Source organism: Pseudophryne corroboree, chromosome 1 (genome assembly GCF_028390025.1).
Source record: "Pseudophryne corroboree isolate aPseCor3 chromosome 1, aPseCor3.hap2, whole genome shotgun sequence".
Classification (NCBI taxonomy): domain Eukaryota; kingdom Metazoa; phylum Chordata; class Amphibia; order Anura; family Myobatrachidae; genus Pseudophryne; species Pseudophryne corroboree.
Window position 1 is genome coordinate 1,056,351,066 of NC_086444.1, and position 26,864 is coordinate 1,056,377,929.

At 45.4% G+C, this 26,864-nt stretch overlaps 2 protein-coding genes across 6 annotated transcripts in view; one reads left to right on the forward strand and one right to left on the reverse strand.

Moving 5' to 3' along the window:
* The window catches only part of AASDH (aminoadipate-semialdehyde dehydrogenase), a 179,010-nt gene that overhangs the window by 89,375 nt on the left and 62,771 nt on the right, over positions 1 to 26,864 (forward strand). For 2 of the 4 annotated variants that reach the window (XR_010177520.1, XR_010177521.1), the window contains exon 15: positions 3,681 to 4,342. Coding sequence is in view for 2 of the 4 variants with exons in the window: in XM_063920886.1 (XP_063776956.1) it covers positions 3,681 to 4,127 (447 nt within the window). In the remaining 2 variants the exon portion in view is untranslated. Of the gene's footprint in view, positions 1 to 3,680; positions 11,888 to 26,864 lie in introns of those variants that run through there. The other 2 variants (XM_063920886.1, XM_063920887.1) reach the window with 1 other exon arrangement.
* The window catches only part of CRACD (capping protein inhibiting regulator of actin dynamics), a 318,205-nt gene continuing 305,809 nt past the window's right edge, over positions 14,469 to 26,864 (reverse strand). For both annotated transcript variants that reach the window (XM_063920884.1, XM_063920885.1), the window contains 3 exons: positions 25,520 to 25,710; positions 23,932 to 24,085; positions 14,469 to 22,545 (listed from right to left, as the gene is read on the reverse strand). In XM_063920884.1, coding sequence (XP_063776954.1) covers positions 22,388 to 22,545; positions 23,932 to 24,085; positions 25,520 to 25,710 — 503 coding nt within the window. In that variant the 3' untranslated portion in view covers positions 14,469 to 22,387. The remainder of the gene's footprint in view (positions 22,546 to 23,931; positions 24,086 to 25,519; positions 25,711 to 26,864) is intronic.

Sequence of the window (26,864 nt, forward strand, 5' to 3'; positions counted from 1 at the left end):
ACAAACTTTTTCTCCAGAAAGTGGTGGTAGAGGTCCCCCCCCTTCAACGGGGAAGGGGCTACTATTCCACTATGTTTGTAGTACCGAAACCGGACGGTTCGGTCAGACCCATTTTAAATTTAAAATCCCTGAACTTTTATCTGAAGAAATTCAAGTTCAAAATGGAATCGCTCAGAGCGGTCATTGCAAGCCTGGAGGAAGGGGATTTTATGGTGTCGCTGGACATCAAGGATGCTTACTTGCATGTCCCCATTTATCCGCCTCATCAGGAGTACCTCAGGTTTGTGGTACGAGACTGTCATTACCAATTCCAGACGTTGCCGTTCGGCCTGTCCACGGCACCGAGAGTGTTTACCAAAGTGATGGCGGAGATGATGGTGCTCCTTCGGAAGCAAGGGGTTACAATTATCCCATACTTGGACGATCTCCTCATAAAGGCGAGGTCCAGGGAGCAGTTGCTGATCAGTGTAGCACACTCTCAGGAAGTGTTGCGTCAGCACGGCTGGATTCTGAACATTCCAAAGTCGCAGCTGATTCCTGCGACGCGTCTGCCCTTCCTGGGCATGATTCTGGACACAGACCAGAAGAAGGTGTTTCTCCCGGAGGAGAAGGCTCAGGAGCTCGTGACTCTGGGCAGAGACCTCCTAAAGCCAAAACAGGTGTCAGTGCATCACTGCACACGAGTCCTGGGAAAGATGGTGGCGTCTTGCGAAGCCATTCCCTTCGGCAGGTTCCATGCGAGGATCTTTCAGTGGGACCTGCTGGACAAGTGGTCCGGATCGCATCTTCAGATGCATCGGATGATCACCCTGTCCCCCAGGGCCAGGGTGTCTCTTCTGTGGTGGTTACAAGGTGCTCACCTCCTCGAGGGCCGCAGATTCGGCATACAGGACTGGGTCCTGGTGACCACGGATGCAAGCCTCCGAGGGAGGGGGGCAGTCACTCAAGGAAGAACTTCCAAGGGTTGTGGTCAAGTCAGGAGACTTGTCTGCACATCAATATCCTGGAGCTAAGGGCCATATACAACGCCCTGAGTCAAGCGGAGCCTCTGCTTCGAAACCAACCAGTGCTGATTCAGTCAGACAACATCACGGCAGTGGCCCATGTGAACCGCCAGGGCGGCACAAGAAGCAGGGTGGCAATGGCAGAAGCCACCAGGATTTTTCGGTGGGTGGAGAATCACGTACTAGCACTGTCAGCAGTGTTCATTCCGGGAGTAGACAACTGGGAAGCAGACTTCCTCAGCAGACACGACCTCCACCCGGGAGAGTGGGGACTTCATCAAGAAGTCTTCACGCAGATTGCAAATCGATGGGAACTGCCACAGGTGGACATGATGGCGTCCCGTCTCAACAAAAAGCTAAAAAGATATTGCGCCAGGTCAAGGGACCCTCAGGCGATAGCTGTCGACGCACTAGTAACACCGTGGGTGTTCCAGTCGGTCTATGTGTTTCCTCCTCTTCCTCTCATACCAAAGGTGCTGAGAATTGTAAGAAGAAGAGGAGTGAGAATAATACTCATTGTTCCGGATTGGCCAAGAAGAACTTGGTACCCGGAATTGCAAGAAATGATCACAGAGGACCCGTGGCCTCTGCCTCTCAGACCGGACCTGTTACAACAAGGGCCCTGTCTGTTCCAAGACTTACCGCGGCTGCGTTTGATGGCATGGCGGTTGAACACCGGATCCTAGCAGAAAAGGGCATTCTGGAAGCAGTTATTCCTACGCTGATAAAGGCTAGGAAGGACGTGACAGCAAAACATTATCACCGTATATGGCGAAAATATGTTGCTTGGTGTGAGGCCAGGATGGCCCCTACAGAGGAATTCCAACTGGGTCGATTCCTGCACTTCCTACAGTCGGGGGTGACTTTGGGCCTGAAATTAGGGTCCATAAAGGTCCAGATTTCGGCCCTATCCATTTTCTTTCAAAAAGAACTGGCTTCACTGCCTGAGGTTCAGACGTTTGTTAAGGGAGTGCTGCATATTCAGCCTCCTTTTGTGCCACCAGTGGCACCTTGGGATCTTAACGTGGTGTTGAGTTTCCTGAAATCCCACTGGTTTGAGCCACTTAAGACGGTGGAACTAAAGTATCTCACTTGGAAAGTGGTCATGCTGTTGGCCCTAGCCTCAGCTAGGCGTGTGTCAGAATTGTCGGCTTTGTCATGTAAAAGCCCCTATCTGGTTTTCCATATGGACAGGGCAGAATTGCGAACTCGTCCGCAGTTTCTGCCAAAGGTGGTGTCACCTTTTTTATCTGAACCAACCTATTGTGGTGCCTGCGGCTACTCGTGACTTGGAGGATTCCAAGATGCTTGATGTAGTAAGGGCTTTGAAGATCTATGTTGCTAGGACAGCTGGAGTCAAGAAGACTGACTCGCTGTTTATTCTGTATGCATCCAATAAGCTGGGTGCTCCTGCTTCAAAGCAAACCATTGCTCGCTGGATCTGTAACACGATTCAGCAGGCTCATTCTGCGGCTGGATTGCCGCATCCAAAATCAGTAAAAGCCCATTCCACAAGGAAGGTGGACTCTTCTTGGGCGGCTGCCCGAGGGGTCTCGGTATTACAGCTTTGCCGAGCTGCTACTTGGTCGGGTTCAAACACATTTGCAAAGTTCTACAAGTTTGATACCCTGGCTGAGGAGGACCTGATGTTTGCCCATTCGGTGCTGCAGAGTCATCCGCACTCTCCCGCCCGTTTGGGAGCTTTGGTATAATCCCCATGGTCCTTACGGAGTCCCCAGCATCCACTAGGACGTTAGAGAAAATAAGAATTTACTCACCGGTAATTCTATTTCTAGTAGTCCGTAGTGGATGCTGGGCGCCCGTCCCTAGTGCGGACTTTTTGCAATACGTGTATATAGTTATTGCTTGATAAAGGGTTATGTTATGTTGGCATCCATTGGTTGATGCTCTGTTGTTTGTTCATACTGTTAACTGGGTAAGTTTATCACAAGTTATACGGTGTGATTGGTGTGGCTGGTATGAGTCTTACCCTGGATTCCAAAATCCTTTCCTTGTAATGTCAGCTCTTCCGGGCACAGTTTCCTTAACTGAGGTCTGGAGGAGGGGCATAGAGGGAGGAGCCAGTGCACACCAGATAGTATTAAATCTTTCTTTAGAGTGCCCAGTCTCCTGCGGAGCCCGCTATTCCCCATGGTCCTTACGGAGTCCCCAGCATCCACTACGGACTACGAGAAATAGAATTACCGGTGAGTAAATTCTTATTTTAATTGTATTTATGTGGGCAGTGATCATCATTGTAATAATGAATTATGGGGGTAATTCCAAGTTGATCGCAGCAGGAATTTAGTTAGCAATTGGGCAAAACCATGTGCACTGCAGGGGAGGCAGATATAACATTTGCAGAGAGAGTTAGATTTGGGTGGGTTATTTTATTTCTGTGCAGGGTAAATACTGGATGCTTTATTTTTACACTGCAAATTAGATTGCAGATTGAACACACCCAAATCTAACTCTCTCTGCACATGTTATATCTGCCTCCCCTGCAGTGCACATGGTTTTGCCAAATTGCTAACTAAATTCCTGCTGCAATCAACTTGGAATTACCCCCAATGTAATGTAGATATAATGCAATTTGTTACATGTGGTTTATCACATGTAGAAATGCTATGATGTGTAATAATCCTGCTGTGATCTCTCCTTTCTCTCTACGTTCAGGTGTGGCATATTGCTACTGACGGGCCTATATTTTCCTCTCCTTGTATCTCCACTCTCTCCAAGCAAGTCTTTTTTGGCTCACATGATGGCCTTATCTACTGCTGCACTGACAAGGGCAATTTATTATGGAAATACAAAACCAGCTCACGACTGTATGCAACGCCGTTTGTGTTTCCCAACCCACACACAGGAAGCACAGAGCTGCTGGCATCAGCTTCTACAGATGGCAATTTGTGGATACTAGATTGTCACTCAGGACTCCTGATCTGTCAGTGTGCACTAGAAGGGGAGATATTTTCTTCTCCTGTGGTGTGTGGTAACAGACTCACTGTAGGCTGCAGGAACAACTATGTCTACTGTTTTGAGCTGATTAGCTGCGTAAAGGAAATTGGAGATATAGAAAGCTGCAGCAGTGAGTGTTTGCAAGGTTCTAAGACTATTTTATAAGGCTTACCAGCGGCATCCTTGGGCCAAAGCTGACTTCCAGGCATCTGTTTGTCTCCCAGCATGATTGAAAACCTGTAGGACACTGTATGACTACTCCTTTTTATTTTTTTGTATACTTTACTGAGTGACACAAAGATCACTATTCGAAAAAAGCTTCAACCATACCCTCATCTAACAGCCACCCCTCCCCCCAAATGTGATGCACTTTTGGTCAGGTATGGAAGATAATTGTCATTTCAGTATATGTATTTGCCTCTACGGTGTGAAGAAGTTAGAGTATGTGTGTGGTCTCATAATATACACATCCATTTATTTTACATGGGATACAAATATACCTTAATGTAACTCTTACGTGTATGTGATGGAGTCTAGAGAATCAGATTATATCTAATTCATAAAGTCCCTTAGGGGTCTATTTATAGTAGGTTCTCCCAACAAAACAAAGACAGAGAAAGAGGTTATCCTTGTTTTCTGCTATTTATCAAGATTGACATGGCAGAGAAATTCAGTGCTTTCTCCAGTATTCCATCTAATTTCTGATATGTCCACATCCCCATAGCCTTGCTTTGTACGTATGGGAACTGCATTGTTTGCAATTTATCAAACTGCTAGAAGCTATGTTGGTCATAGTTTCTGAAAATATCATCACACCGTCAGCTTTGAACACTGGTTATTGCACATGAGCGCACATAGGGGGTAATTCCAAGTTGATCGCAGCAGGAATTTCTGCTGCGGGGTACACTGGGCTCTACAAGTCTGGACAATGGGGGTGTAGAGTAGGATCTTGATCCGAGGCACCAACAGGCTCAAAGCTTTGACTGTTCCCAGAATGCACAGCGCCGCCTCCTCTATAACCCCGCCTCCCAGCATAGGAGCTCAGTTTGTCAGTTGGTGCTGCAGTAAGCAGGCACTTAACAGAGGTGCTGCTCCAAGCAGCCCTGAGAAAAGCTTTTTATGAGGTAAAAAGTGAAGACTTCAAGGGCAGCAGCGGTGGTAAATGTCTTGTGACATTCACTGCTGCAGCTCCAGCTCTCCCCAGCGGCGCTGTACACTTCCGAGCCCTGGTTGCCGGGTACCTACAGCGGAGGCTCTGGTTTTCTTCATGTTAGACACACACGGCTGGGGCTCTCCAGGATCACGTGGCCGCGCTTCGGGAGGTGATAAGTGGGTCCCGCTCGCGGGACCTGGTCTTTATCGCGATCCGGCGCGGTCAGTGGGAGGCGGGCTGCGCGCGCTGGTGGTGGACACTGTGGAAACAGGCGATCCCACTAGATCACCAGGGCATGGGCGCAGGTCAGGTTTTCTCTTAAAACCGATTTTAATATCGCCCACAGTTACCGGTGGTTTTGCCAGCAAGGGGGGATAAGGCTTAGACCTGAAGCCCCTCCCCCAGCCCCAGGGCGCCATTTCCAGCAAGTGTTCCCACCCTGGAGCTGCATCTCTGTCTTTTTCTCACTCCCTGTCAGTGTCTGCGGCGCCATTACTCCTCAGCTCACTGTTCCTGGGACTGCTTGGGCAAATCTTCCTATGTAAAGCCGCCTGGTTGTCAGCGCTGTGCCTTTACATGACACTTAAGTATTCTACCTGCCTTTTTAGTCAGTGTTAGTAAGAAAGAGTGCATTTAGTCAGGGGTTTATAGTACAATTACCCTGTGATATACATCCAGTTTCTTACTGTGTAGTGTTATATCTATTGACTATATAGCTGTGTAAGCTAGTCCAGTGCAGTATTATTGTCTGTAATAACCTCTGCATTGTACAAACTGTGACTATTTGTTTGTGCATTGATAGCTGAGTGGTGTCCATCTCGTGTCTTTCACTCAACTTGCTATCCCTATATTCTATAACCTGAGGGGGCTTGGTGCGTCAGGTGTCATTTAATATAGGATTTTCACAAAGATATACTGTATTACATATTTTTCTCTGTGATTTAGTCACCATATCTCTCCTTTATCTCTGCTGGTGCTGACTACACTGCGCAGGGGTTTGGGTTTAGGGATATAGTGCTGCTGATAATTGTACTGTGTTACCTCATACTGCAAGTTATATCATGTCTGCTTCTGAGGGTAACGGTTCTGGGGCGGAACACACTGCTGGTGTTGCTGAAGCCACAGGCACATATGGGGAGAATATAGCAGCTGTGGGCTCTGGTTCTGGGGGCTCCTTGCCCCCCCAGTGGGAATGTGGCAACGGATGCACATACTGACCCTCCGTGGGCCGCTTTTTCCACCCTTCTGCATACGCTAGTTCATAAACTAACACCCCCTATGGGACCCCCAATGCCGGTACAACCGTATGTGGTCCCTGCAGCTAACCCGCCGTGAGCGGACGATTTATCTGCTCAATTAAAGAAGTTGAACCAGTCCCTGACTACTAAAAAGTCTGACCAACACTCGCCTAAGTCCGAGAGGTCCTCTAAGCGAGCGCTCGTCTCCTCACAATCCACTGCTGTCACTGACATCTCGTCTGAGGAAGACAGCACATACACAGACCCCACAGGTTCTGACTCAGATACGGCTGATGGGGAGGGTAGTTCACATGTGGATGTTTCTGATCTTTTGGAGGCTATTAAGTTAATTCTGCAGATTACGGATGATCACGAGCCATCCGTTCCTCCTAAGAAACCAGATAGGTTCTAGCGTCAGAAGGTGATTAAACAAGTTTTACCTCACTCTGACCACCTAGTGGATATACGTCAGGAACCCTGGCAAAGCCCGGGTACGAAGTTTGTGCCTCAAAAGAAGATGCTGGCTCGCTATCCCCTCGCGCCAGAGCTGTCTAAGAATTGGGAAACGCCTCCTCCAGTAGACTCACATGTGGCTAGGATGGTGGTTTCCTCAGCTCTACCTGTCACTACCGTCACGTCTCTAAAAGAGCCTACGGATAAACGTGTCGAGGGTTGTCTAAAAGCGATTTACACCCTCACGGGTGCTGCACAAAGGCCCACTATTGTAGCTACATGGGCGGTAGAGGCTATTGAAGCATGGGCCTTGGAGTTAGAAGCTGAAATCTCCTCTGACCATGCTAGACAATGCTTGTCATATCTTGTCACAGCTTCTCGCTATATCAAAGAGGCGGCTTCTGATGCCGGTATCCTAGCAGCCACGGCCTCTACTACGTCAGTCCTGGCTCGCAGGATATTGTGGCTGAGATCTTGGTCTGTGGATCTGGACTCTAGAAAAACCCTGGAGGTACTCCCTTTCAAGGGGGATATTCTGTTTGGGGAGGACTTAAATAAGATAGTGGCTGACTTGGCTACTGCCAAAACTGCCTGTCTGCCAAATACAGCTCCTTCTGTGTCGAAGGCCAAAGGCACGTCCTTTCCTCCTTCAGGTAAAGCAAAAGGTCAGGCGTACCATAAGCAGGCCCGCACTTCCAAACCTGGTAAGCCGAAGTCCAAAAGAGCCTGGGCTGCCCGTCAGCCAGCAGCCAAGACCGATAAGCCTGCCGCATGACGGGGCGGGCCTCCCCCTGGGGGATCCCAAGGTGGGGGGCCGGCTTCTAGGGTATACCCAGGAATGGTTGAAGACCACTTCAGATGCCTGGGTACGGGAAGTCGTCACTCGAGGTTACGCCATAGCCTTCAAAAACCGACCCCCTCATCGATTTTGCCAGACAGACGTCCCGTCGGACCAGACAAAGGCAAACACTCTGCATTCGGTGGTACAGACCCTCCTGGATACAGGAGCCTCTTGCTCAGAGGGGCCGGGGGTACTATTCTCCGCTGTTTCTAGTCCCGAAACCGAATGGGTCCTCCCGGCCCATTCTCAACCTCAAGGCACTGAACAAGTTTGTGAAGGTTTCCAAGTTCCGTATGGAAACCCTTTGCTCTATAGTTCTAGCCTTGGAACCTGGGGACTACATGGTCTCCCTGGACATACAGGATGCTTACCTGCATATTCCTATAGCAGTGTCACATCAACAATACCTGAGGTTCGCTATTGGCAACCTCCATTACCAGTTTCGGGCGTTACCTTTTGGTTTAACAACGGCTCCGCGAGTCTTCACCAAAGTTATGGCGGTGATGACGGTGGTACTCCGCCGTCAAGGGGTCAGGATACTGCCGTATCTGGACGACTTGTTAATCCTGGCAAATTCCCCAGATCTTCTCCTGCGTCATCTGGATATGACGGTCCGGTTTCTACAAGCCCATGGGTGGCTCATCAACTGGAAGAAATCCTCCCTGGTCCCTGCTCAGAGGATGGTGCATCTGGGAGCGCTGTTGGACACTCATAACCAGAGGTTGTTCTTGTCTCAGGAGAAAGTCCTGAAACTTCAGGACAGGATTCGTTGCTTCCTTTCTCGTCCGCAAGTGTCGATACATTCGGCAATGCAGGTGCTGGGCCTCATGGTATCAGCATTCGACATGGTGGAGTATGCTCAATTCCATTCTCGCTCCCTCCAGAAGCTGATTCTAGCCAAGTGGGACGGCCTGCCTCACCGGATCAGGTCTCAAATGATCTCTTTGACTCCGGAGGTCCGTCTGTCGCTGCTCTGGTGGCTCCAGGACCGACAATTGTGCAGAGGCCGTCCCTTCTGGATATCCAACTGGGTCCTGTTGACGACAGATGCCAGTCTAAGAGGTTGGGGTGCGGTGCTGGAGCAGCACTCCTTACAGGGTCGGTGGACCAGGGAGGAATCTCTCCTCTCAATCAACATTCTGGAATTGCGTGCGGTCTTCAATGCGTTGAACCTAGCCCAGCATTTGATTCAGAACCGTCCTGTTCAAGTACAGTCGGACAACGCCACCACAGTGGCTTACATAAATCATCAAGGCGGCACTCAAAGCCGTTTGGCAATGAAGGAAGCCTCACGGATTCTACGTTGGGCAGAACGCCATCTACCGGCAATATCGGCAATATTCATTCCGGGAGTCCTGAATTGGGAAGCGGACTTTCTCAGTCGTCAGGACGTGCATGCCGGCGTGTGGGGCCTCCATCCAGAAGTGTTTCAACTCCTCGTGGAAAGGTGGGGTCTTCCAGATGTGGATCTGATGGCGTCTCGACACAATCACAAGGTTCCGGTCTTCGGAGCAAGGACAAGGGATCCTCAAGCAGCATTCGTGGATGCGCTGGCAGTGCCGTGGAGGTTTCGGCTGCCGTATGTGTTCCCTCCGGTGTCACTCCTGCCCAGGGTAATTCGGAAGTTCAAGCAAGAAAAAGGAAATCTGCTTCTCATAGCTCCAGCGTGGCCCAGACGGCACTGGTTCTCAGACCTGCAAGGCCTATCGTCAGAGCGTCCACTTCTACTTCCACAACGCCCAGACCTCCTCGTTCAGGGCCCCTGTGTCTACCAGGACCTAGCCCGGCTGTCTTTGACGGCGTGGCTCTTGAATCTTCCGTCTTAAGAGCTAAGGGTTTTTCTGAAGAGGTCATTAAAACTATGTTGCGGGCCCGGAAACCGGCCTCTGCTCGGATTTACCATCGGGTCTGGCATTCCTACTTTGTTTGGTGCGCATCTAACCATTATGACGCTTCCAGGTTTAGTACAGCCAAACTTTTGGCTTTTCTACAGCAGGGCCTAGAATTAGGCCTGCGTCTGGCCTCCCTCAAGGTTCATATTTCTGCCTTGTCGGTGTGGTTTCAGAGAAAAATTGCGACTTTACCTGATGTTCATACTTTCACTCAGGGTGTGTTGCGTATCCAACCTCCCTATGTCCCGCCTGTGGCTCCTTGGGACTTGTCGGTGGTTTTGGAGGCGTTACAAGAGTCTCCATTTGAACCTCTTGGTTCAGCTGACCTTAAGTGGCTTTCCCTTAAGGTGGTGTTTCTATTGGTTATTGCCTCTGCTAGAAGAGTGTTGGATTTGGGTGCCTTGTAGTTCCCCATATCTGATTTTTCACCGTGACAGGGCGGTTCTTAGGACTCGTCTCGGATATTTGCCTAAGGTGGTTTCTTCGTTCCACCTTAATCAGGAGATTGTGGTTCCAGCTTTTGTCTCTCCTGATTTGTCTCCCAAAGAGAGGTCTTTGGATTTGGTACGGGCTCTCCGTATCTATGTGAAGAGAACTGCTTCTATTCGAAAGTCTGATTCTCTCTTTGTTTTGTTTGGATTTCACAAAAGTGGCTGGCCTGCTCACAAGCAGACCCTGGCCAGGTGGATCAGAATGGTGATTGCGCATGCTTATGTGAAGGCTGGTCTGTCAGCTCCTGTTCACATTACGGCCCATTCTACTCTGTCTGTTGGACCTTCTTGGGTGGCCCAACGTGGTGCGACCCTTGATCAATTGTGCAAGGCGGCTACGTGGTCGTCCGGGAACACGTTCATAAGGTTCTATGCCTTCGATACTGCCGCTTCCCAGGATGCTTCCTTTGGGCGCCGGGTTCTTGTGCCCGCTACAGTGCGTCCCCTCCCATAAGGAACTGCTTTAGGACATCCCCATTGTCCAGACTTGTGGAGCCCAGTGTACCCCGCAGCAGAAAACGAGTTTTATGGTAAGAACTTACCGTTGTTAAAACTCTTTCTGTGAGGTACACTGGGCTCCACAAGGCGCCCACCCTGACGCACTTAGCTTCTTTGGGTTGATATGGCATTAGCCGCTGACACTTCTCTTGGCAGATATAACATGTGCAGAAAGAGTTAGATTTGGGTGGGTTATTTTGTTTCTGTGCAGGGTAAATACTGGCTGCTTTATTTTTACACTGCTAATTAGATTGCAGATTGAACACACCACACCCAAATCTAACTCTCTCTGCACATGTTATATCTGCCTCCCCTGCAGTGCACATGGTTTTGCCCAACTGCTAACAAAATTCCTGCTGCGATCAACTTGGAATTACCCCCCATAGGGCCTAATTCAGTAATGATTGCAAATTCTGCTAATTAGCAGAATTTGCAATCTTTTGGATCGCATGCTGGGGGCCGCCTATCGCTGGGCAAGACCGCTTAGCTGCACCCGCAGGAGTCCCGCCGACATGTTCTTGATCGCGGTGGCTGCGTGTGACGTCACACCCCTGCCGTGATCACACCCCCGTTTGCACCGCACTCCCCCCGTTCGTCCCGCTCCGCCCCCGCAACGCTCAGTCTCCTCCCGGGAAACGGAGAGTTGCCTGCCGCCCCGCAACCGCCGAAGCGATCACATTTTCTGCTTCCCCCCCCCCCACAGAAAATGCGTACGCATCTTTTTCTCAATAATTCCGGTTGTGTCGCACACTGCGATCCAACCTGAATTAGGCCCATAACCTATATTTTTGTGCGGTGTAAAAGGGCCCAGTTGGAATAATCCGGGTTGACCCAGTATTCCAACTCGGGTAGCGAGCAGGGTTGAACACGTGTTCAAGCCGGCTTGCTGTGCTGTGTAAACGGAAAGCCGGGTTGATGCGACCCGTTTCCCATTCAGTCAGGTTGGACGGGTGGCAATTGGAGATCATGTGATCTCTGAGCGCTGCCCCCGCCTCGTCACTGATGGCGTCACCAACCCAGCAATATGTTGGGTTGGAAACAGTGGCGACGAGGGGCCTGAGAAGTATGGCGTTGTGCTTACATGCCTCTTGCCCATGCGCAGTATAGATAAGAGCAAAAGTGTTTACAGGGTGCTGACCACTGGAAACACCTGGTACACCCCATCCTCTCTACACTGCATAACTCCATCCGGAACACCGATCACCTTGAATACATATACAGCATTTTGCATGAGCGTCCTTACAAAGTTGCTTGCATTTGGACTTCATGGCTTTCTAACAATGAGGCTACTTCTACCTTACCCTCCTACTGATTATTAGGCACATTGTCACTCTCCTAAGTTATTGTCTCTCTAGCAGTTCCTACCAACCCCTAACCACACACACACACACACACACACACACACACACACACACACACACACACACACACACACACACACACACACTAATGTTCCCCACATTTTTACCTCCACCCGTCCTTTCTTTTACACCTTCTATCTTCCATTACTCTCGTCTCTGTTTCTCTCCATCTCTTATTTGCCCTCTTGTATTTTTCTCTTCTCTTTTTTTTTTTTATGAGTACTACTCCGCTGTTCTCTTGGTTGATTCACTGAAATGCCTTGTGTTTCCTTATACTATATTTGATATTGTTCCCCGTTGACTGGCGGCTTGTTCTCCTGCTGCACATAACTCGCTTTCTGTACCTTTGTGTTCTATGTAAATTGGATGCCATTACGATGTTTTGTTACAGAAAAAAAAATGTTACCGTTTATATGTAGGCTCTCCTTCCCCTGCATGCACACTAATGGAGTCCAAGTTATGTATGGAGTCATTCATCACGCTGCTGGCGAAGGCAAAATTCTGATTTTATCTTGAGCATGACTTTTTAATGGTGGGCTTTAATATAAAAAGTTCCAATGGTAACACATTCTGTATCACTTAGCTAGGCTGTGATGCAGATTGTAACTTAGTGCTCATTACTTTCTATTCCCATGTTTAAGCATTTCATATAACCCCATGACTCTTAACGGTCTAGGTTTTAAGTATATCCATGTTTGGGCACAGGTGACTTAGGGCCTAATTCACTCTGGATCGTTATTGAGGCTGAAATAGCAATATTCACAAACCTGCTAATGCTAAACATGGCATGTGAAGAGCCGCCCAGAAAGGATAAAAGACGCCCACCAGTTGCGGTTGACCCATGCCTACTCAATGAGAATGCAGTTGCACCGGGCGCCATGTTTTTCAACACAGCATTCGCAGATGGCATCAGTTACACGCCCCAAAAAGGGTCTGCGTTTTCCCAACCACTCCCCACAAAACGCCACGAACGGTCACTTCCTGTCAATCAAATTGCGTTCTCGTTACAATTAGGCTGCATGCACAGAGCGATTGCATTTTGACGGTAGCAGCAAATGCACAATCTGCTGATAATCGCTCAGTGCGTGCAATCTCACTTTCGCAAACGGGGTAGCAAGTTAGGCCCTTAATTAGTACCTCAATCAGTTTGATTTAACCCCTTCTGTGGTGAGCCATGGATATACTTGAAACCTGGACCGTTCGGTGCCTTGAGGACTGCGTTTGAGAACCTCTGCTCTATGGTCAAGCGCCTGTGCAGTAACTATTGGTGCTGGGGCTGTCAGCGTCCTCAATCGTAATACATTCAGATGTACGAATTCTATTACATTTCGCTATAATGCCAGCTTTGTAATTGAAAATGCATTGCTATCATTGTCTCTTACTATCTAAAACAAAAGTGGGATATGTAAAACCGGTAACAGTCCCCACCATTTTTTTATTTATTGATTACAAATACAACAAAATCTTTGAAAAGTACATACTTTTTATTGAAGTTTTATTTGTTTTGTTTTTTTTGCAATGGAACGCTCCATAACAGTCAGACAAAACTGAAATAGAAATTACACAGACTTACAGCTTTTTGTTCTTTAAAACATTTTCCAAAACACCATTAGCACGAAAAATTCAGCTGAAAGTAAACCTGAATTTCAGAGTTGAATGAGCAAATTATACTGAATACATCGTTTACTTGCAAATAATTTCATTAAAACTAAAATATATTATATGAAACCACTGTACTTGAAAAATAAAAAAAGTACAGTAAACATAAAAACTGCACAACTTTACATGTTAATAGATTTATACACAAGTATATTAATACCATAAAAGATAATGAGTTGCATGTTCTCACACAAACCGTATTGTCAACAGCAATGAAGGGAATTTTATTGTATGGTACTTCCTTCATCCCGTCACATTTTTCTAAATTCTTTCTTAATCCTGATCCACCATAGATCAGTAAAGGTTTTGTATGACATAGATATTGGTTTGTAATGGTTTTTGCTAATTAAATTATTAATTGTGCCTATGCAAAGAGGAAGAAGCCATTTGGAGGGCTACTCTAATTTGCCCTCTATCAATTCCGTAGGAATGTGGTATTTATATGCATGCTGTGATCTCATAAATATTGTCTCTGCTCACAAAATGTCCGCCTTCATGGTGTGTAGGTGACACACTGGCTTACCGTATGGCATGCGCTGTTATACTTGTGGTAATAGTTATGTATGTTCTGCAGTACTATGTCCAGTGTATGTGATATGCTAATGTCATTAGAAAAATCAGGTTATTAAACAGCTGAACTTGTAGAGTTATGGTTGCACCAGCGCTGATAACTAAGGAACTATGGGGAGTATCATTATTATTTTCTAATAGAGTGTGAGGGAAGAATTCAATTGTGCGCAGTGGTCCTGAAGTGACTTTGGAACAGTGGGGCAGATGTATTAACCTGGAGAAGGCACAAGCAAGTGATAAACCAGTGATATGTGCAAGGTGATAAAGGCACCAGCCAATCAGCTCCAACATGTAAATTAACAGTTGGGATCTGATTGGCTGGTGCCTTTATCACCTTGCACATATCACTGGTTTATCACTTCCTTATGCCTTCTCCGGGTAAATACATCTGCCCCAGTCTTTGTGACCAGTAAGTTTAATGATATTCCCATACAACCCATAGAGGTGCATAGAAGAGTTATCGTAGTTTGCCTTCCGTAATAGATTGTAATGTGTGCGACCTAACATTGCAGTGTTGCCGTACAGCACATCACACTGAATTGAATCCCCCATTCACAAAAAGTAAAGAAAATGCAGTCAACTGTCACAACCAATCAGCAATTCACTCTTCTTATTCCAGTGAAAGATGGAAAAAAAACAGTTTTCTGGTTGCTTTAGTTACTGCAGATTTGCACTTTTGTTGCTAAGCAACTGTCCCCTTATGTTGAAAGATGGGTTGCAAATAGCCTATGGACCTTTCTCAAGCTGTCTGGGGGTATTGTAATAGAGAAAAGAGAAACTTTATTTTTTTTGCATATACTTAACAACATTGTGCATATCCAAGCGATACCCTGGTTTCAGTTAAGGCATACCTCCCAACATGACCCTCTCCAGGAGGGACACAATGCTCTGCTTCTGGACTTCTCTCTTAATCTATGATTGCCAGCACCTGTTATGAACAGGTTGATGGATAAGAAAGGTGCTTCAACACAGGTGAGGGCAATCATAAATTAAGAGGGAAGTCCAGGAGTAGAGCATTCTGTCCCTCCTGGAGAGGGTCATGTTGGGAGGTATGGTTAAGGATACCAACAAAATATATATTTACTTAAAAATAGTTTATATTAAATGTTCTAGCATAATTACAAGTAGCATTCGCCCAAAAGCTATAGAAACCAGTGCAAGATTGATCTAGGGTTAGAACGCCTACTTGGTGCTAGGTCTTGTTCTAGTAAGAGAAATGTCTCTGAGCCAGCCCTATCTTTTCCTGATTGGCGTGGTAAAATCATACAAATGGCTTGAATTTGCCCATTTCTGTGATGGTAATAAACCTATTGTTGATGATGTCATCCTAGCACGTCTGAACCATGTCTATTTTCTTTTAAACCCAAATAACCACATAAATTGTGTAAATAAAAATGATTATAAAAGTTGTTAATTGACATTTTTTTATTTGATTATTCTACTTTAAATTGCAACATAGCCTTTGGGTTGATGGGGAAATGTCGGCAATACAGCTGTTCTGGAAGCACAAATCCCAGCAAGGCTTGTACTGCCCATTAAAGGTTACTAGTGAGGTCTACAATGGACCCCAAACAAAGTGCTACCTAAAGCATGTTTGGTACAAGAATGACTATTTCCCTCTGATATCATAGAATCTCCACCAAATAGGCTCAGACTTGTGTTACTTAAATATGTGTGTGAGTCCTTGATTGGGACTTTCTTATCAGATTTATGTTGGACCTGCAAATGCCATTTGGGTTCAGCATCTGCCATTAGCCATGTTGCTTAGAGTTCTATGTCTACGCAGCAGAACGGCCATACTGTAGGTTGCATGATGCTAGTACTGACCGATTTGCTAGTGCAATAGGTTATTGTTAACTTTAGACAAATACACCTTTTATAAACATATAGGCAAAGCAGATGCAGTCACCATCTCAACCGTTATGATCTCGATTTGTTCACAATGACATCATGTGAAATGCAGACATTAGTGTTAGTCTGCGGGGGAGGGTACAGGATAGAGGATAACAGATCGGATCACCTGACACCACTGTACCCGGAATAGCTGTAGATGAATGGAGGAAGTGATCGCAGCACCGTGAAGACGACTGTTTTGATGACATTTCAGCAGTCTACATATGCTGAATGGTGAAATGTTAAACATGTTGACATTAGGTTCATGTTGACTTTCTCATGTCCACAATTTGAATGTCAAAAGCGGCAAGAATTATCGTGTTGGTCATTTAGAAAGACTATAATAGGCTTTGTTACAAATGGCCATTAAAATTTATAGACTAAACGATTCAGTGTCACAACATATATACATACTGAACATTCTACATCTTACATTTTATTTTGTTAATATTTGTATATAGTATACTGCCAGTGGTTTGTATAACATAATAAGAAAATGTGTAAATCACTGCCTGATAAATAGGGCAAGCGTCAGATTCCTGCCAACAGTTATTTCTTATTGACCCCTTGCCTGCTACTAACGTATACACCAGGTTGCCTTCCATATGTCTGGCACTCCGTGCTGATACCGCCATCTGTTGTGGAAGAAATCCGTTCTGAACTTGGATTTCCTCCTGCTGCTGCTGCGGCGGCACCTCGGGAGTGACGTTGAGATCCGTTACCACCGACATCACTCCCAAAATCCCCCCCTTCCCACAATGCCTTGCGAGCGGGATACCGGGGCACATGCACTAGAACTAACAATGCGAGGAGGGGAACGAATATACTGCGTGTGTAGAGATCCGCTGCAGCAGTCCTCCCTGCCCCACGCTCCATTGTCTGCAATAAAGTGGGGGAGGGGATGTAAATGGGGAGTGAAATTCGGCAATAGGCAGGTTACGCTGTCCCAGAAAAACATTTTATCCCTTTTTTTGGTGGGATATATTAATATATCTAGAAATGAATTGTATAGAGACACATGGGGAGGTGTGTGTGTGCGTGTGTGTGGTGGGGGGGGGGGGGGGGGGTACTTAACTGGGCCCCATTGACACTCTGCGTGAGAGTGGGAGCTCTGCCGGGGGATCTGTTATCACCAGGGGGTGTGGGGGTTGATAATTCAGGGGATCTTATGCCACTAGGGGAAATATTTCTGATGGCGATAGGAAGTATAATTGTAATGGGGCCTATGGACACAGGGTTAGGGGGTGGTGTGCAAAACACCCCTTGGGTATATATATATTTTTTTTTAAATAAAATATTTATATATATCTTTTAAAAAAAAAAAACTTTATTAAATTAAACAATTATCATTTCTGCACAGTTTTGACAAAAAAAAAAACAGTCAGTTAAGTGGTTAAATTGATGCCAAACAAAATCCAGTTTCTTATTACACTAAAACATACAGATGTTATTAATAAGCCTCTCTTTATTTTGTGTCATACCAGCTTGTAGCCTGGGGAAGCTTAGGGAAGAAGAATAATACCATGTTATTTATGCATGAGACCATGCTATCTCAACTACACCAATCAGGTCTTATGATACGTAGTAGACCCATCTTTCATTTGGCAAACCCCATTTTTCAGCCAACAAAGAGAGAATGGCCTGCCTATTGAGTCAATGGCCAAAGGGGATTTAGGTTGGATCACTGAATTGTTAAGGCAGACCGGGGCATAGTCAAATGTGTACCTACTTCTAATTGGTAACTTGGCAGGTAAATGTGCAGTATTATAGCCAGGTTATTTAACCTATTTGGCGAAGAAATGTCCTACCTTTAATCATGTTAAGTTGGGCACCGAAGACTTAAGAGTTGAGAGCTACAATGTACTATTGTTGAACTACAAGTACCAGCATGCTTCTTGCCTTGCATAATTCTTTCCTAGGCCTTAAAGTGTAATAATATTTAGCTATTTGTTAAAATTACATTTCTGCCCCAAAGTTCTGCCACAGCCCTACAGTACGATTCCTATACAGTATATCCCTTTATTAATAACTATTTCTGAAATTATGTTTCTGGTATGGTGACAATCTAGAATACACTAGACATCATTACACTTACTAAACACACAAACATACAGACTTTTGATTAAATCATTTTGCTATTAATGAAACGTAAACACTGATCAAAGACGGTTTCATTTAAAAAAAAAAAGTTCAAATGCGTTGAAGAAAAAATAAATAACAGTCCACACGTATTCTAAAGACTAAACGTAGGTACAATATTAATTATTCTAAAAGCCCATACACACTAGCCGATTTTGAGCTGAAAGTATCTCATGTTTGGCATTTTGAGCTCAAACTCAGCGAGTGTGTATGGTCTGGCGATGAGCGCTGATGCGCGCTCCCGCATTATCGCCAGCCGCCGCTGTCCACAGCCGATTGAAGCACTTTCCACAGTCTCCCACTGTGGAAAATGGTTCACTCCCCGTGAACATCGCTGGGCACAGGGAAAATCGCTCAGTGTGTATGCGCCTTTAGTCAGATATAAAGTATTTATTCTCTTTGTGCTTTTAACCAAGGACATTGGGTGTTGAATTAGATATCAATATTTATTAGAGTACACAAAATAGAGAAAACGCTTCAGCCATGTAATTACCTGGTATAACCAAGTTGTACAGTAATTATTTGTCTACTGTACTTATGTCAGTAGAGCGAGATGTATTTAAAAGATGACATCTCATACGTACTCCTAGATCTCTCCCTTTGGGTTTTCTAATGTCTAAATAAATGGTCAGAATCATTTTTGGAACAGGTGTAGAAATGAAGGGTCGCAGTGTGCTGCCTCTCTGGCCAGTGGCTGAATGATTTGTCACTGGCATGTGGTTAGTATGCATGTAGCCTTTTCCTCTCTAATGTATGAATGGTCATCTACAGTGTACAGAATTAAAGCGAGCTATACGCGGCCCAGTGACATTTTGTACATGTTGCTGGGTGAATATAGCTTTAAGGGTTCCCAGTCATGTGCCACACAGCAGTATCATTTGCTAATGTGAGAATGCACGCAGTGAGTGATTATCGGCAGACTGTGCATGCGCTGCAAACGCATTGCGCGTGTGCGAAGGTCAAAATGTGATCCCTCTGTGTATGCAGCCTAATTATAAAGAGAACGCAATTTCATTGACAGGAAGGTTACCGTTCATGGGTGGTTACATGCCATTTGTGGTGAGTGGTAGGGAAAACGCAGGCGTGTTACTGCCGTTTTCGAGGTGTGTATCTGATGTCATCTGCGAATGCTGTGTTGATAAACATGGCTCCTGGGGCAACTGCATTCACATTGATTTGAGTAGGCATGGGTCAGCCGCAAATGTGGATTGTGCTCGTTTTTTGTGTATGTATTGCGACTTTGCTAATGCATATGCAGATATGCGAACAGTGGGCATCTTTTATACTTTCTGGGCGGCTCTTCACATGTGATTTTTAGCATGTTTGTGAAAATTGCTATTTCAGCCTCAATAGTGATCCATAGTAACTCAGGCCCTAAGTCCCAGCTCTATTTATATAGTGCACATTTCACAGTTTCAGAATGTCATGGAGTTAGCTGTGCAGCAAAAACGGAACTCTGAGATTGTATCACAGGAACTTTCCACCTCTGCCAGACAGTCTGCTCTGCTGCAAAACTCCATTAACTCAAAATGGCCGCAGTGTGGCTCATCAGCTGCACATTTCCTTATACACAAGGGGCTTGATGCTGAATTAAATACAAGTACCTTTGTGGAGAGTGTCATGGGAGTTATTGCACTGTGCAATACCTGTGCCTGCTCTGGGACCAGCCGTACAGTGTGCAGTCAGGGTCATGCACAGTTGTACTCCTTTCCACCCGGGATTCAGTAGGCATAATGGGGCGTTCTCACAGGTGATATGTTCAGGGAGTGCGTGATGACTGAATCACAGGCTACCCAGAGTTGTGCTTCCGTGTATATATGCCACCAAGGATGCACCTTGATGATGATAATTATGGCCGGCCTACGTAATCCCCATTATATTCACAAAGCTCCTCCATGACTTACAACTTGCTTATCATTTACTGTCGGGTGTTCAATATTCCATAGAGCCTCCAAAAGGGGGATGATCATCTTAGAATATAACGTTTATGGACATGTCCTGAGGAAAAAGGTGGCTATGCCATTACTTGGGGCGGTATGAATTATTGCACATATGACCAGGTCTGTAAGTCCTGACTATGAGCTTGAACCAGAGTTTCATGCAGTGTCCAAGGCAGTGGAGTAATTGTTTTGCTCCAAAGCCACACTGTACATGCGCTGTGATTGATTAGCAATAGCGCATACACAGAGGAATCATTCGCACAGTGAGTGACAAGTGGTCAGAGTTTGGGGGGAGGAAACGGTGTGGCTAGAAAATGCAGGCATGTCAGTACCATTATATGGGCATGCCATAGTAAACCACTGCTAATTCATTCACAGCTGGATAGGCACCGGTGCCTTAGGAGAGCCACTCAGTCTGAGACAGCATTGAGTTGCGTCGGATGCTCTTGCTTCTGTAAGCAAGAGGCGGATGTGAGACGCCGGCAGTGGGCGTCTCTGTGCACAAGACGATGGCTGAGCATTTAGCATATTTTCCCCTGCAAGCAAACTCAAAGCTGCACATGCAACTACACCTCTGAATGCTGCCCTATATGACAAAGCTGGCACACACAGTTTTATTATTTGGTCTTCAATTTAGAACTAATTGTTTATTTTCCAACTATGAAAATATAACCTACTATAGTTAGTAACGAACTAGTAACAACTGACCGAAATGAAACTCAAGCCCTGGCACGTTTCTTCCTAATCTGACAAACCCCACAGAGTCAGGAACGTGCAGGCTTACACATTTCCCTGACTGACTGGATTCATATTTACAATTGCGCATGTCACATATAGCAAATGCTTCTGAGAAATGTAAAGTCACCCCACCTCCTCTTAGTCACCCTACAGAACAATGTTTTCCCAAACTAATATTAAGTATTAACAGTCTAGTCACTCCGTCATGGGCCATGTCCTGAGAGGGTAAAGGTCACTCTGCCATGTGACTGCACCAAGCAGCTTTTCTTTCCTCAGACAAAAGGCTCACCTACACTCATTTTCTAAATTTCATAGGAAGCTTCATGTAGCTAATAAGTTATTTATATTATACCTTTCTGCTCACTTATCACATATACTAAATCCCCAGACATGTTACAGAGTCCTTTCCTTTCTGTGCATATAAAGTAGAAATAAAAATAAAAAATACAAGAAAATATGAGTAGCTGCCATGTATCTGATTTGCTGTATGGAAGCTACAGTACAGAGGCCTTATAGACCATGCCTTGTAAATGATTGCCTCTTTATAAAACGTCCGAGTTTGGCTGGGAAATCGCACCTCCGGCCAACTCGGACTTCATTACATCCGGCCCATATACTAACCCATCCATTACCAGAACTCTTTAACATAAACTAGACTCTGAGCACAATATGGTGGCAGTATCACCTCAGACAATCTGATTATCTTTGCTGAAAACTGTTTTGAGGTAACATCTGCTTTACAGCCTCGGGCTCTATGGACACAGTTCTAGTACTGAACCATTCCTGGCTGCAGGCCAGTTACAAGGACTGTAATGTTATTATTGCCAGATCAGCATTAACTATAAGATGATGATGATTATAATTTCAATGACGTTTGTCATGGGGTAAGGTTCACTGGCCAAGTCTCCCTGTAATATTTTCCGAAATCCTTAGGGGTTTCAACATTACCAGAGACCATGTCGTTAATCCCAGCGTTAATCGCACTGCATTAGAGGCACATAATAATATAATGTGCATAACATCAACAGGTTTAAAAGAAAAAGTGCAAAACTGTGTTGGCCATAGTGGTCCAGAGAAGACATAATCTTGTGCATGTTATGACGCCCACCATTCCTCAAAGAATACATCTAACTTGTGTCATTTTTCCTATCCCTGTGATACATCATTACAGCAAGCTGGATAAGTACCTGGAGACTGTACACATCCATCGGTTGTGCCTGGGGCACCGTGTGATCTGTAGGTGGTTGCAGAGGCATTAATAATTGGTAAGCAACTGTCTGAAGATCATTTTAAGCCGTAGCCCTATTGAAGTTGCCTTTCCTCACAACTTGCTCTAGAAGTTCCGTAACTTCAGTCTCTGCAAATGCCTCAAGGAAAGTAATGTTGCTTGTTCACATTTGACCAAACTAACAGATATGATTATACTAATGCTTCTTTTATAAGCCCTCGGACAAATAAATGTTATCACTGTATACAGTACGCCTATCGTAACAACCATATAGTGGAACACAGAGAAGAGTTAAGGACTAACTAGGTTCTAACTATCTAGTATAAGACATCTACTTAATAATTTGTGGACAGTCGCTCCAGGCTTTCGATTTCCTCTTTGCTAACGCCAGCCATGCTGGTTCTGAGGAGACAGATGTGGCATCTGGAGTAGAGAATCTCTTTGGAAGATCCTTTGCCAGATTCACTGGTACAGTCTCTGTAATTTCCACTGTTTGAGACAAAGAGAGATGATAAAGTGAGGCTAAATTATTATCATTGCTGAAGCCCGGCACATCAATACATTTGAGTGATAAATTAGGAGTCCGCATTGAGAGAAAAACAAAAAAGAGCTAGAAACTTTGCACCTGGGTCAAGCCATGCTGCACTGCACGCTAGGACAGATGTAACAGGTGCAGAGAGATTTAAAGGTATATTTACTAAGGTGTGAGTTTTTAAAAAAGTGGAGATGTTGCCCATATCAACCAATTAGATTCTAGCTATTATCTTCTAGAAGCAGCTAGATAAATGTTAAGTGGAATCTGATTGGTTGCTATGGGCAACTTCTCCACTTCTAAGAAACTCACACCTTAGTAAATATACCCCATAGATTTGAGAGGGGTGTGCTCAAACTTAAATCTAAATTGCAGTGTAAAAATAAAGCTGTCCAGCATTTGTGGACTACTTGCAAAAGCAGTCAGTATTAACCCTGCACAGAAAAAAATATAAATGTTATACTGTATGCACCCCTTGCATTGTAACATGGGGAGTAACTCAGATCTGATCGCTGTTGGGGGTGGCAACTGACCATTTTACAGGAGTGTCTGGAAAAACGCAGACGGGATCAGGCGTTTTCAGCGAGGGTGTTTGACGTCAGCTCCAGCCCCGATCAGCAGGATTCCATCGCAGCGACTAAGTAAGTCCTGGGCTGCACAGAGACTGCACAAACTGATTTTTGTGCAGCTCTGCTAATGAAGCGATCGCACACTTGCATAGCATTTTAACCTCCCCCTGGAGTCGGCGATTATCTGATCACAGGGCAGCAAAAAACAGCCAAGTGATCAGATCTGAATTAGGCCCATGGTTTGTTCCAGGTACAGTACAAAGTTACTTGCTTTTTTTGTGTTTGCTGCCACCTCATAATCCACCCCATAGTATTTTTGGGCGTTACTTATTGTATGTATTTACTATATTTTTGCATAGCATATATTGTGCTCATACCTCACTGTACACATAACCAAGTATAGACCTTACAATCGGACTTTCTCTGGGACATGAGAATTATCCAAAGATTTTAATTGGGATCTTGGTGTCATTGTTATATGGAGTTGGTATCGGGATGCCAGCAGTCAGAATAACCCTAACCCCGCTCCCTTCCCCCGCAGCCTAAAATCAGGGTGCAGGTTGAACTATTGGAGAGTGGTATCCCCGTAACCACATTTCAACAAGTTTCAGAACTTTGTAAAGTGCATGACAAAGTCCATTTTCAATAGGGATTGAGCCTGTGTACTGCAAGCCATCCCTGTCTCCCAAATGCAACAGCCTATAGTAATCTCAGAACTCATACACTGATCACTTTAAGCACAGTGACGGGCTAAGTTCAGTGCACGAGTCCTACCTGTGATTGATGTTGGAAGAGTATTGGATTTCTGCAGCTGTTCCCTGCGCTGTAGTCTGGTCACCACCGAGTCACCTTTCTTCTCTTCCTGGGGGACTAGTTTCTGTAGTGAGCCAGATCTGCTCCGGTATTCTCCCGCCTGGACACCACATGCCTAAAAGGAAATTATATAGAAGAGTAATGTCATTAAAGCAAACTTACAATCTGTACACAGCGGAGCCAGCAAGTTTGTGGGCTGAACCAGTATTCCTGGGAGCCTGACTGAGTACACAATGACAATATTGATGAAGGTGAATGATTATCGTCTGACTTCTCATGCAGATACCTTAGCGATGCAGCTCGCAGTGACGATTTATTCTCAAAGTGACTGACAGGAACCGGTGGAGGGAGGTAACGAGGAGTGGGGGCAAAACTGCGGGCATGTTGTGACCATTTCTGGGGCATGTCTCAGCCTTCAAATGTTATCCCATATGCAGATAATATGGTGCTAGCGTCTCACTTCCCATGGCCATTCTGCGCCACCATAAGGTTACTCGAGAAGTAGATTATGTAAGAGTCTGCGACTACCGCTACATATTGTAGGCAGCTCCTTGGATCTGTGCAGCTGCCGGTGGGCATCTCGGTACATTCCCAGGCAACGGCAGCATAAGCATATTTTCGCACATTAGCTGTGTACAAATTTGCAGCTGCAAATGCATTACCATACGTCTCTGAACTAGGCCCACAGCCCAATGATGAGGCACTAAATCCTAGTGAACTGACAGGCTGTATGTGTTCATGCCCACTAGATGTCTGACACAGGGGCTGATTCCCAGGTAGACACTATGTGCTGCTGCTGTGTACGTAGCAGTGCTAGGAAATTATCCAGAAGCTGCAAGAGGCATTATCAGCTACAAGACGCCTACTGTAGGCTTCTGTGATCTGCTGCTGGGTCCAAGGATGCAGCATCGGATCAACTGTGTGACCACTAGACATCTGATTGACCTTCCGGTTACTCAGGATGCCTGGTGTAATCATGCTGCAGAGGTAAATCTACGTGGGAAGATGCAGACTCTGACCTCGGCACATTAATAAACCAGGGCCGACAGGCCATCTGTTTGTCAAGTGCTCCCCACTCAGCCTGTCAATCAGGCTATGGCGTCTAGTGCAATGTAAGCAATCGTAGAATGAGATCTGCACATACTCAATCACAAGCCATCAGAGATATGCGTTACAAATGAGAACGTACATTTCTGAATCAGGCCCATTGGCTGTTATTTGCCTCTGGAAGTCTGGACTTGTAGCACATATTTTCTACATTACCTGTTCTGTCTATACTGACATTACTTATGAAAACAGCCTGTGAGCCTAATAAAGATTGTCCCTGCGACAAAAGGTTGTCATGAACAGGGCTACCATGCCTGCTGGCTTCTGCTGGCCTGTCCTGCCCTTTGCCACAGAAAATCTTTCATTCATTGTTTATTGATTATAGAAAAACTTTCCATTTTTTCCAGTTTGCTGATTAGAAGAGAGCAATATATGTGTGACAATATCCTATAAGTATGCTAATCTGAAGCTATTATACATGTAGATTTTTATATCAAATTACATTTTCCTTTGCCAATTTGTCTGCTTGTTTGGCCTCCCTGGCTTGCCGTCTCTCCTCCCTGGATGCCTGCTGCTCCCGAAATCCTTTCTGCTTCTGTAGGGCCAATGTGATCCAGAGCGGTTGATCTGACTCTGCCTTCTCCACCAGCCTGGTACCATCTAAGGAATGTCGACTCTGGAGGATGGGTCTATCTGTAAGAACAAGGACACTGGGTGAGGCACAGGTTCATCACTCATTCTTTATAGCCAATATTCTGGAATCTGTCTGCTCGATCTGGCCATGATATCTGGAGTCTCAGAACTTGGTTACATTGTCCCATGTGCAGTATCCAGAAGTGGATGTCAGTTGTAAGTAATAAAATAATAAAGGCAATTTGTAACCACATGTATGCACATGTGCAATTAATCTGTATTTGCATGCAAACCTAAATGCTCCCCTTGTGCAAGGAACATGCAACCTGGCCCCATAAAAGCACTATACAGGACATGTAGCAGGGTTGTGGGCCAGCCTGACATGCACATGGAAAATGTAAGAACATTACTTTAAGTCTAGCCAACTACTGTCTTTCCAGTTATGTTGGTGGTGCATGTGCTTACATACAGTAAATTGTCGCTTCAACTGCAATCAGCAAGGAGCACCTCAGTCTAGAGTGACCATATTATGACTTTTACCTGGGACGCTCATGGATTACACCAGGTTCTGTGGCTGGCTGACTTCAAGCCTACATTTCAGATGGTTTTAATTAGCCACAGAACCTGTGTAATCCATGAGCGTCCCAGGTAAAAGGGATACTATGGTCACTCTAATGCACCTCCATCCCTCCAGAAGTGGAATCTTTAGAGCTTACCTGGTGAAACAGCTACAGAAACAGGCACATGATGTCTTTGCGTGTAAATGACAGGGGTATATTTCAGAGGTTCTCAAACGCGGTCCTCAAGTCACCCCAACGGTCCAGGTTTTAAGTATATCCATGGCTCAGCACAGATGGTTAAATCAAATTGGATGAGGTGCTAATTAAGTTAACTGTGGCCAAGCATGGATAAACTTAAAACCTGGACAGTTGGGGTGCCTTGAGGAGCACATTTGAGAACCTCTGGTATGGTTTCTAAGTTTAAGTTTTGTGTATTTAGGCGGATTACTGGCAGGTTTGCAATCTGCTGGGTTTTTTTGTTAAATAATAGAGTTTATTTGTGAGATGACAGAGATACAAAGAAAACACAGAGGAAGTAACCTGCGCATAGGCCATAATGCACCATCAATAGAAAATATCATAATAAGATAAGAATGCACATAAAGTCTGTTACAAGAAATCAGAAATAAACACTTCAAAAAGGAAAATTCCATG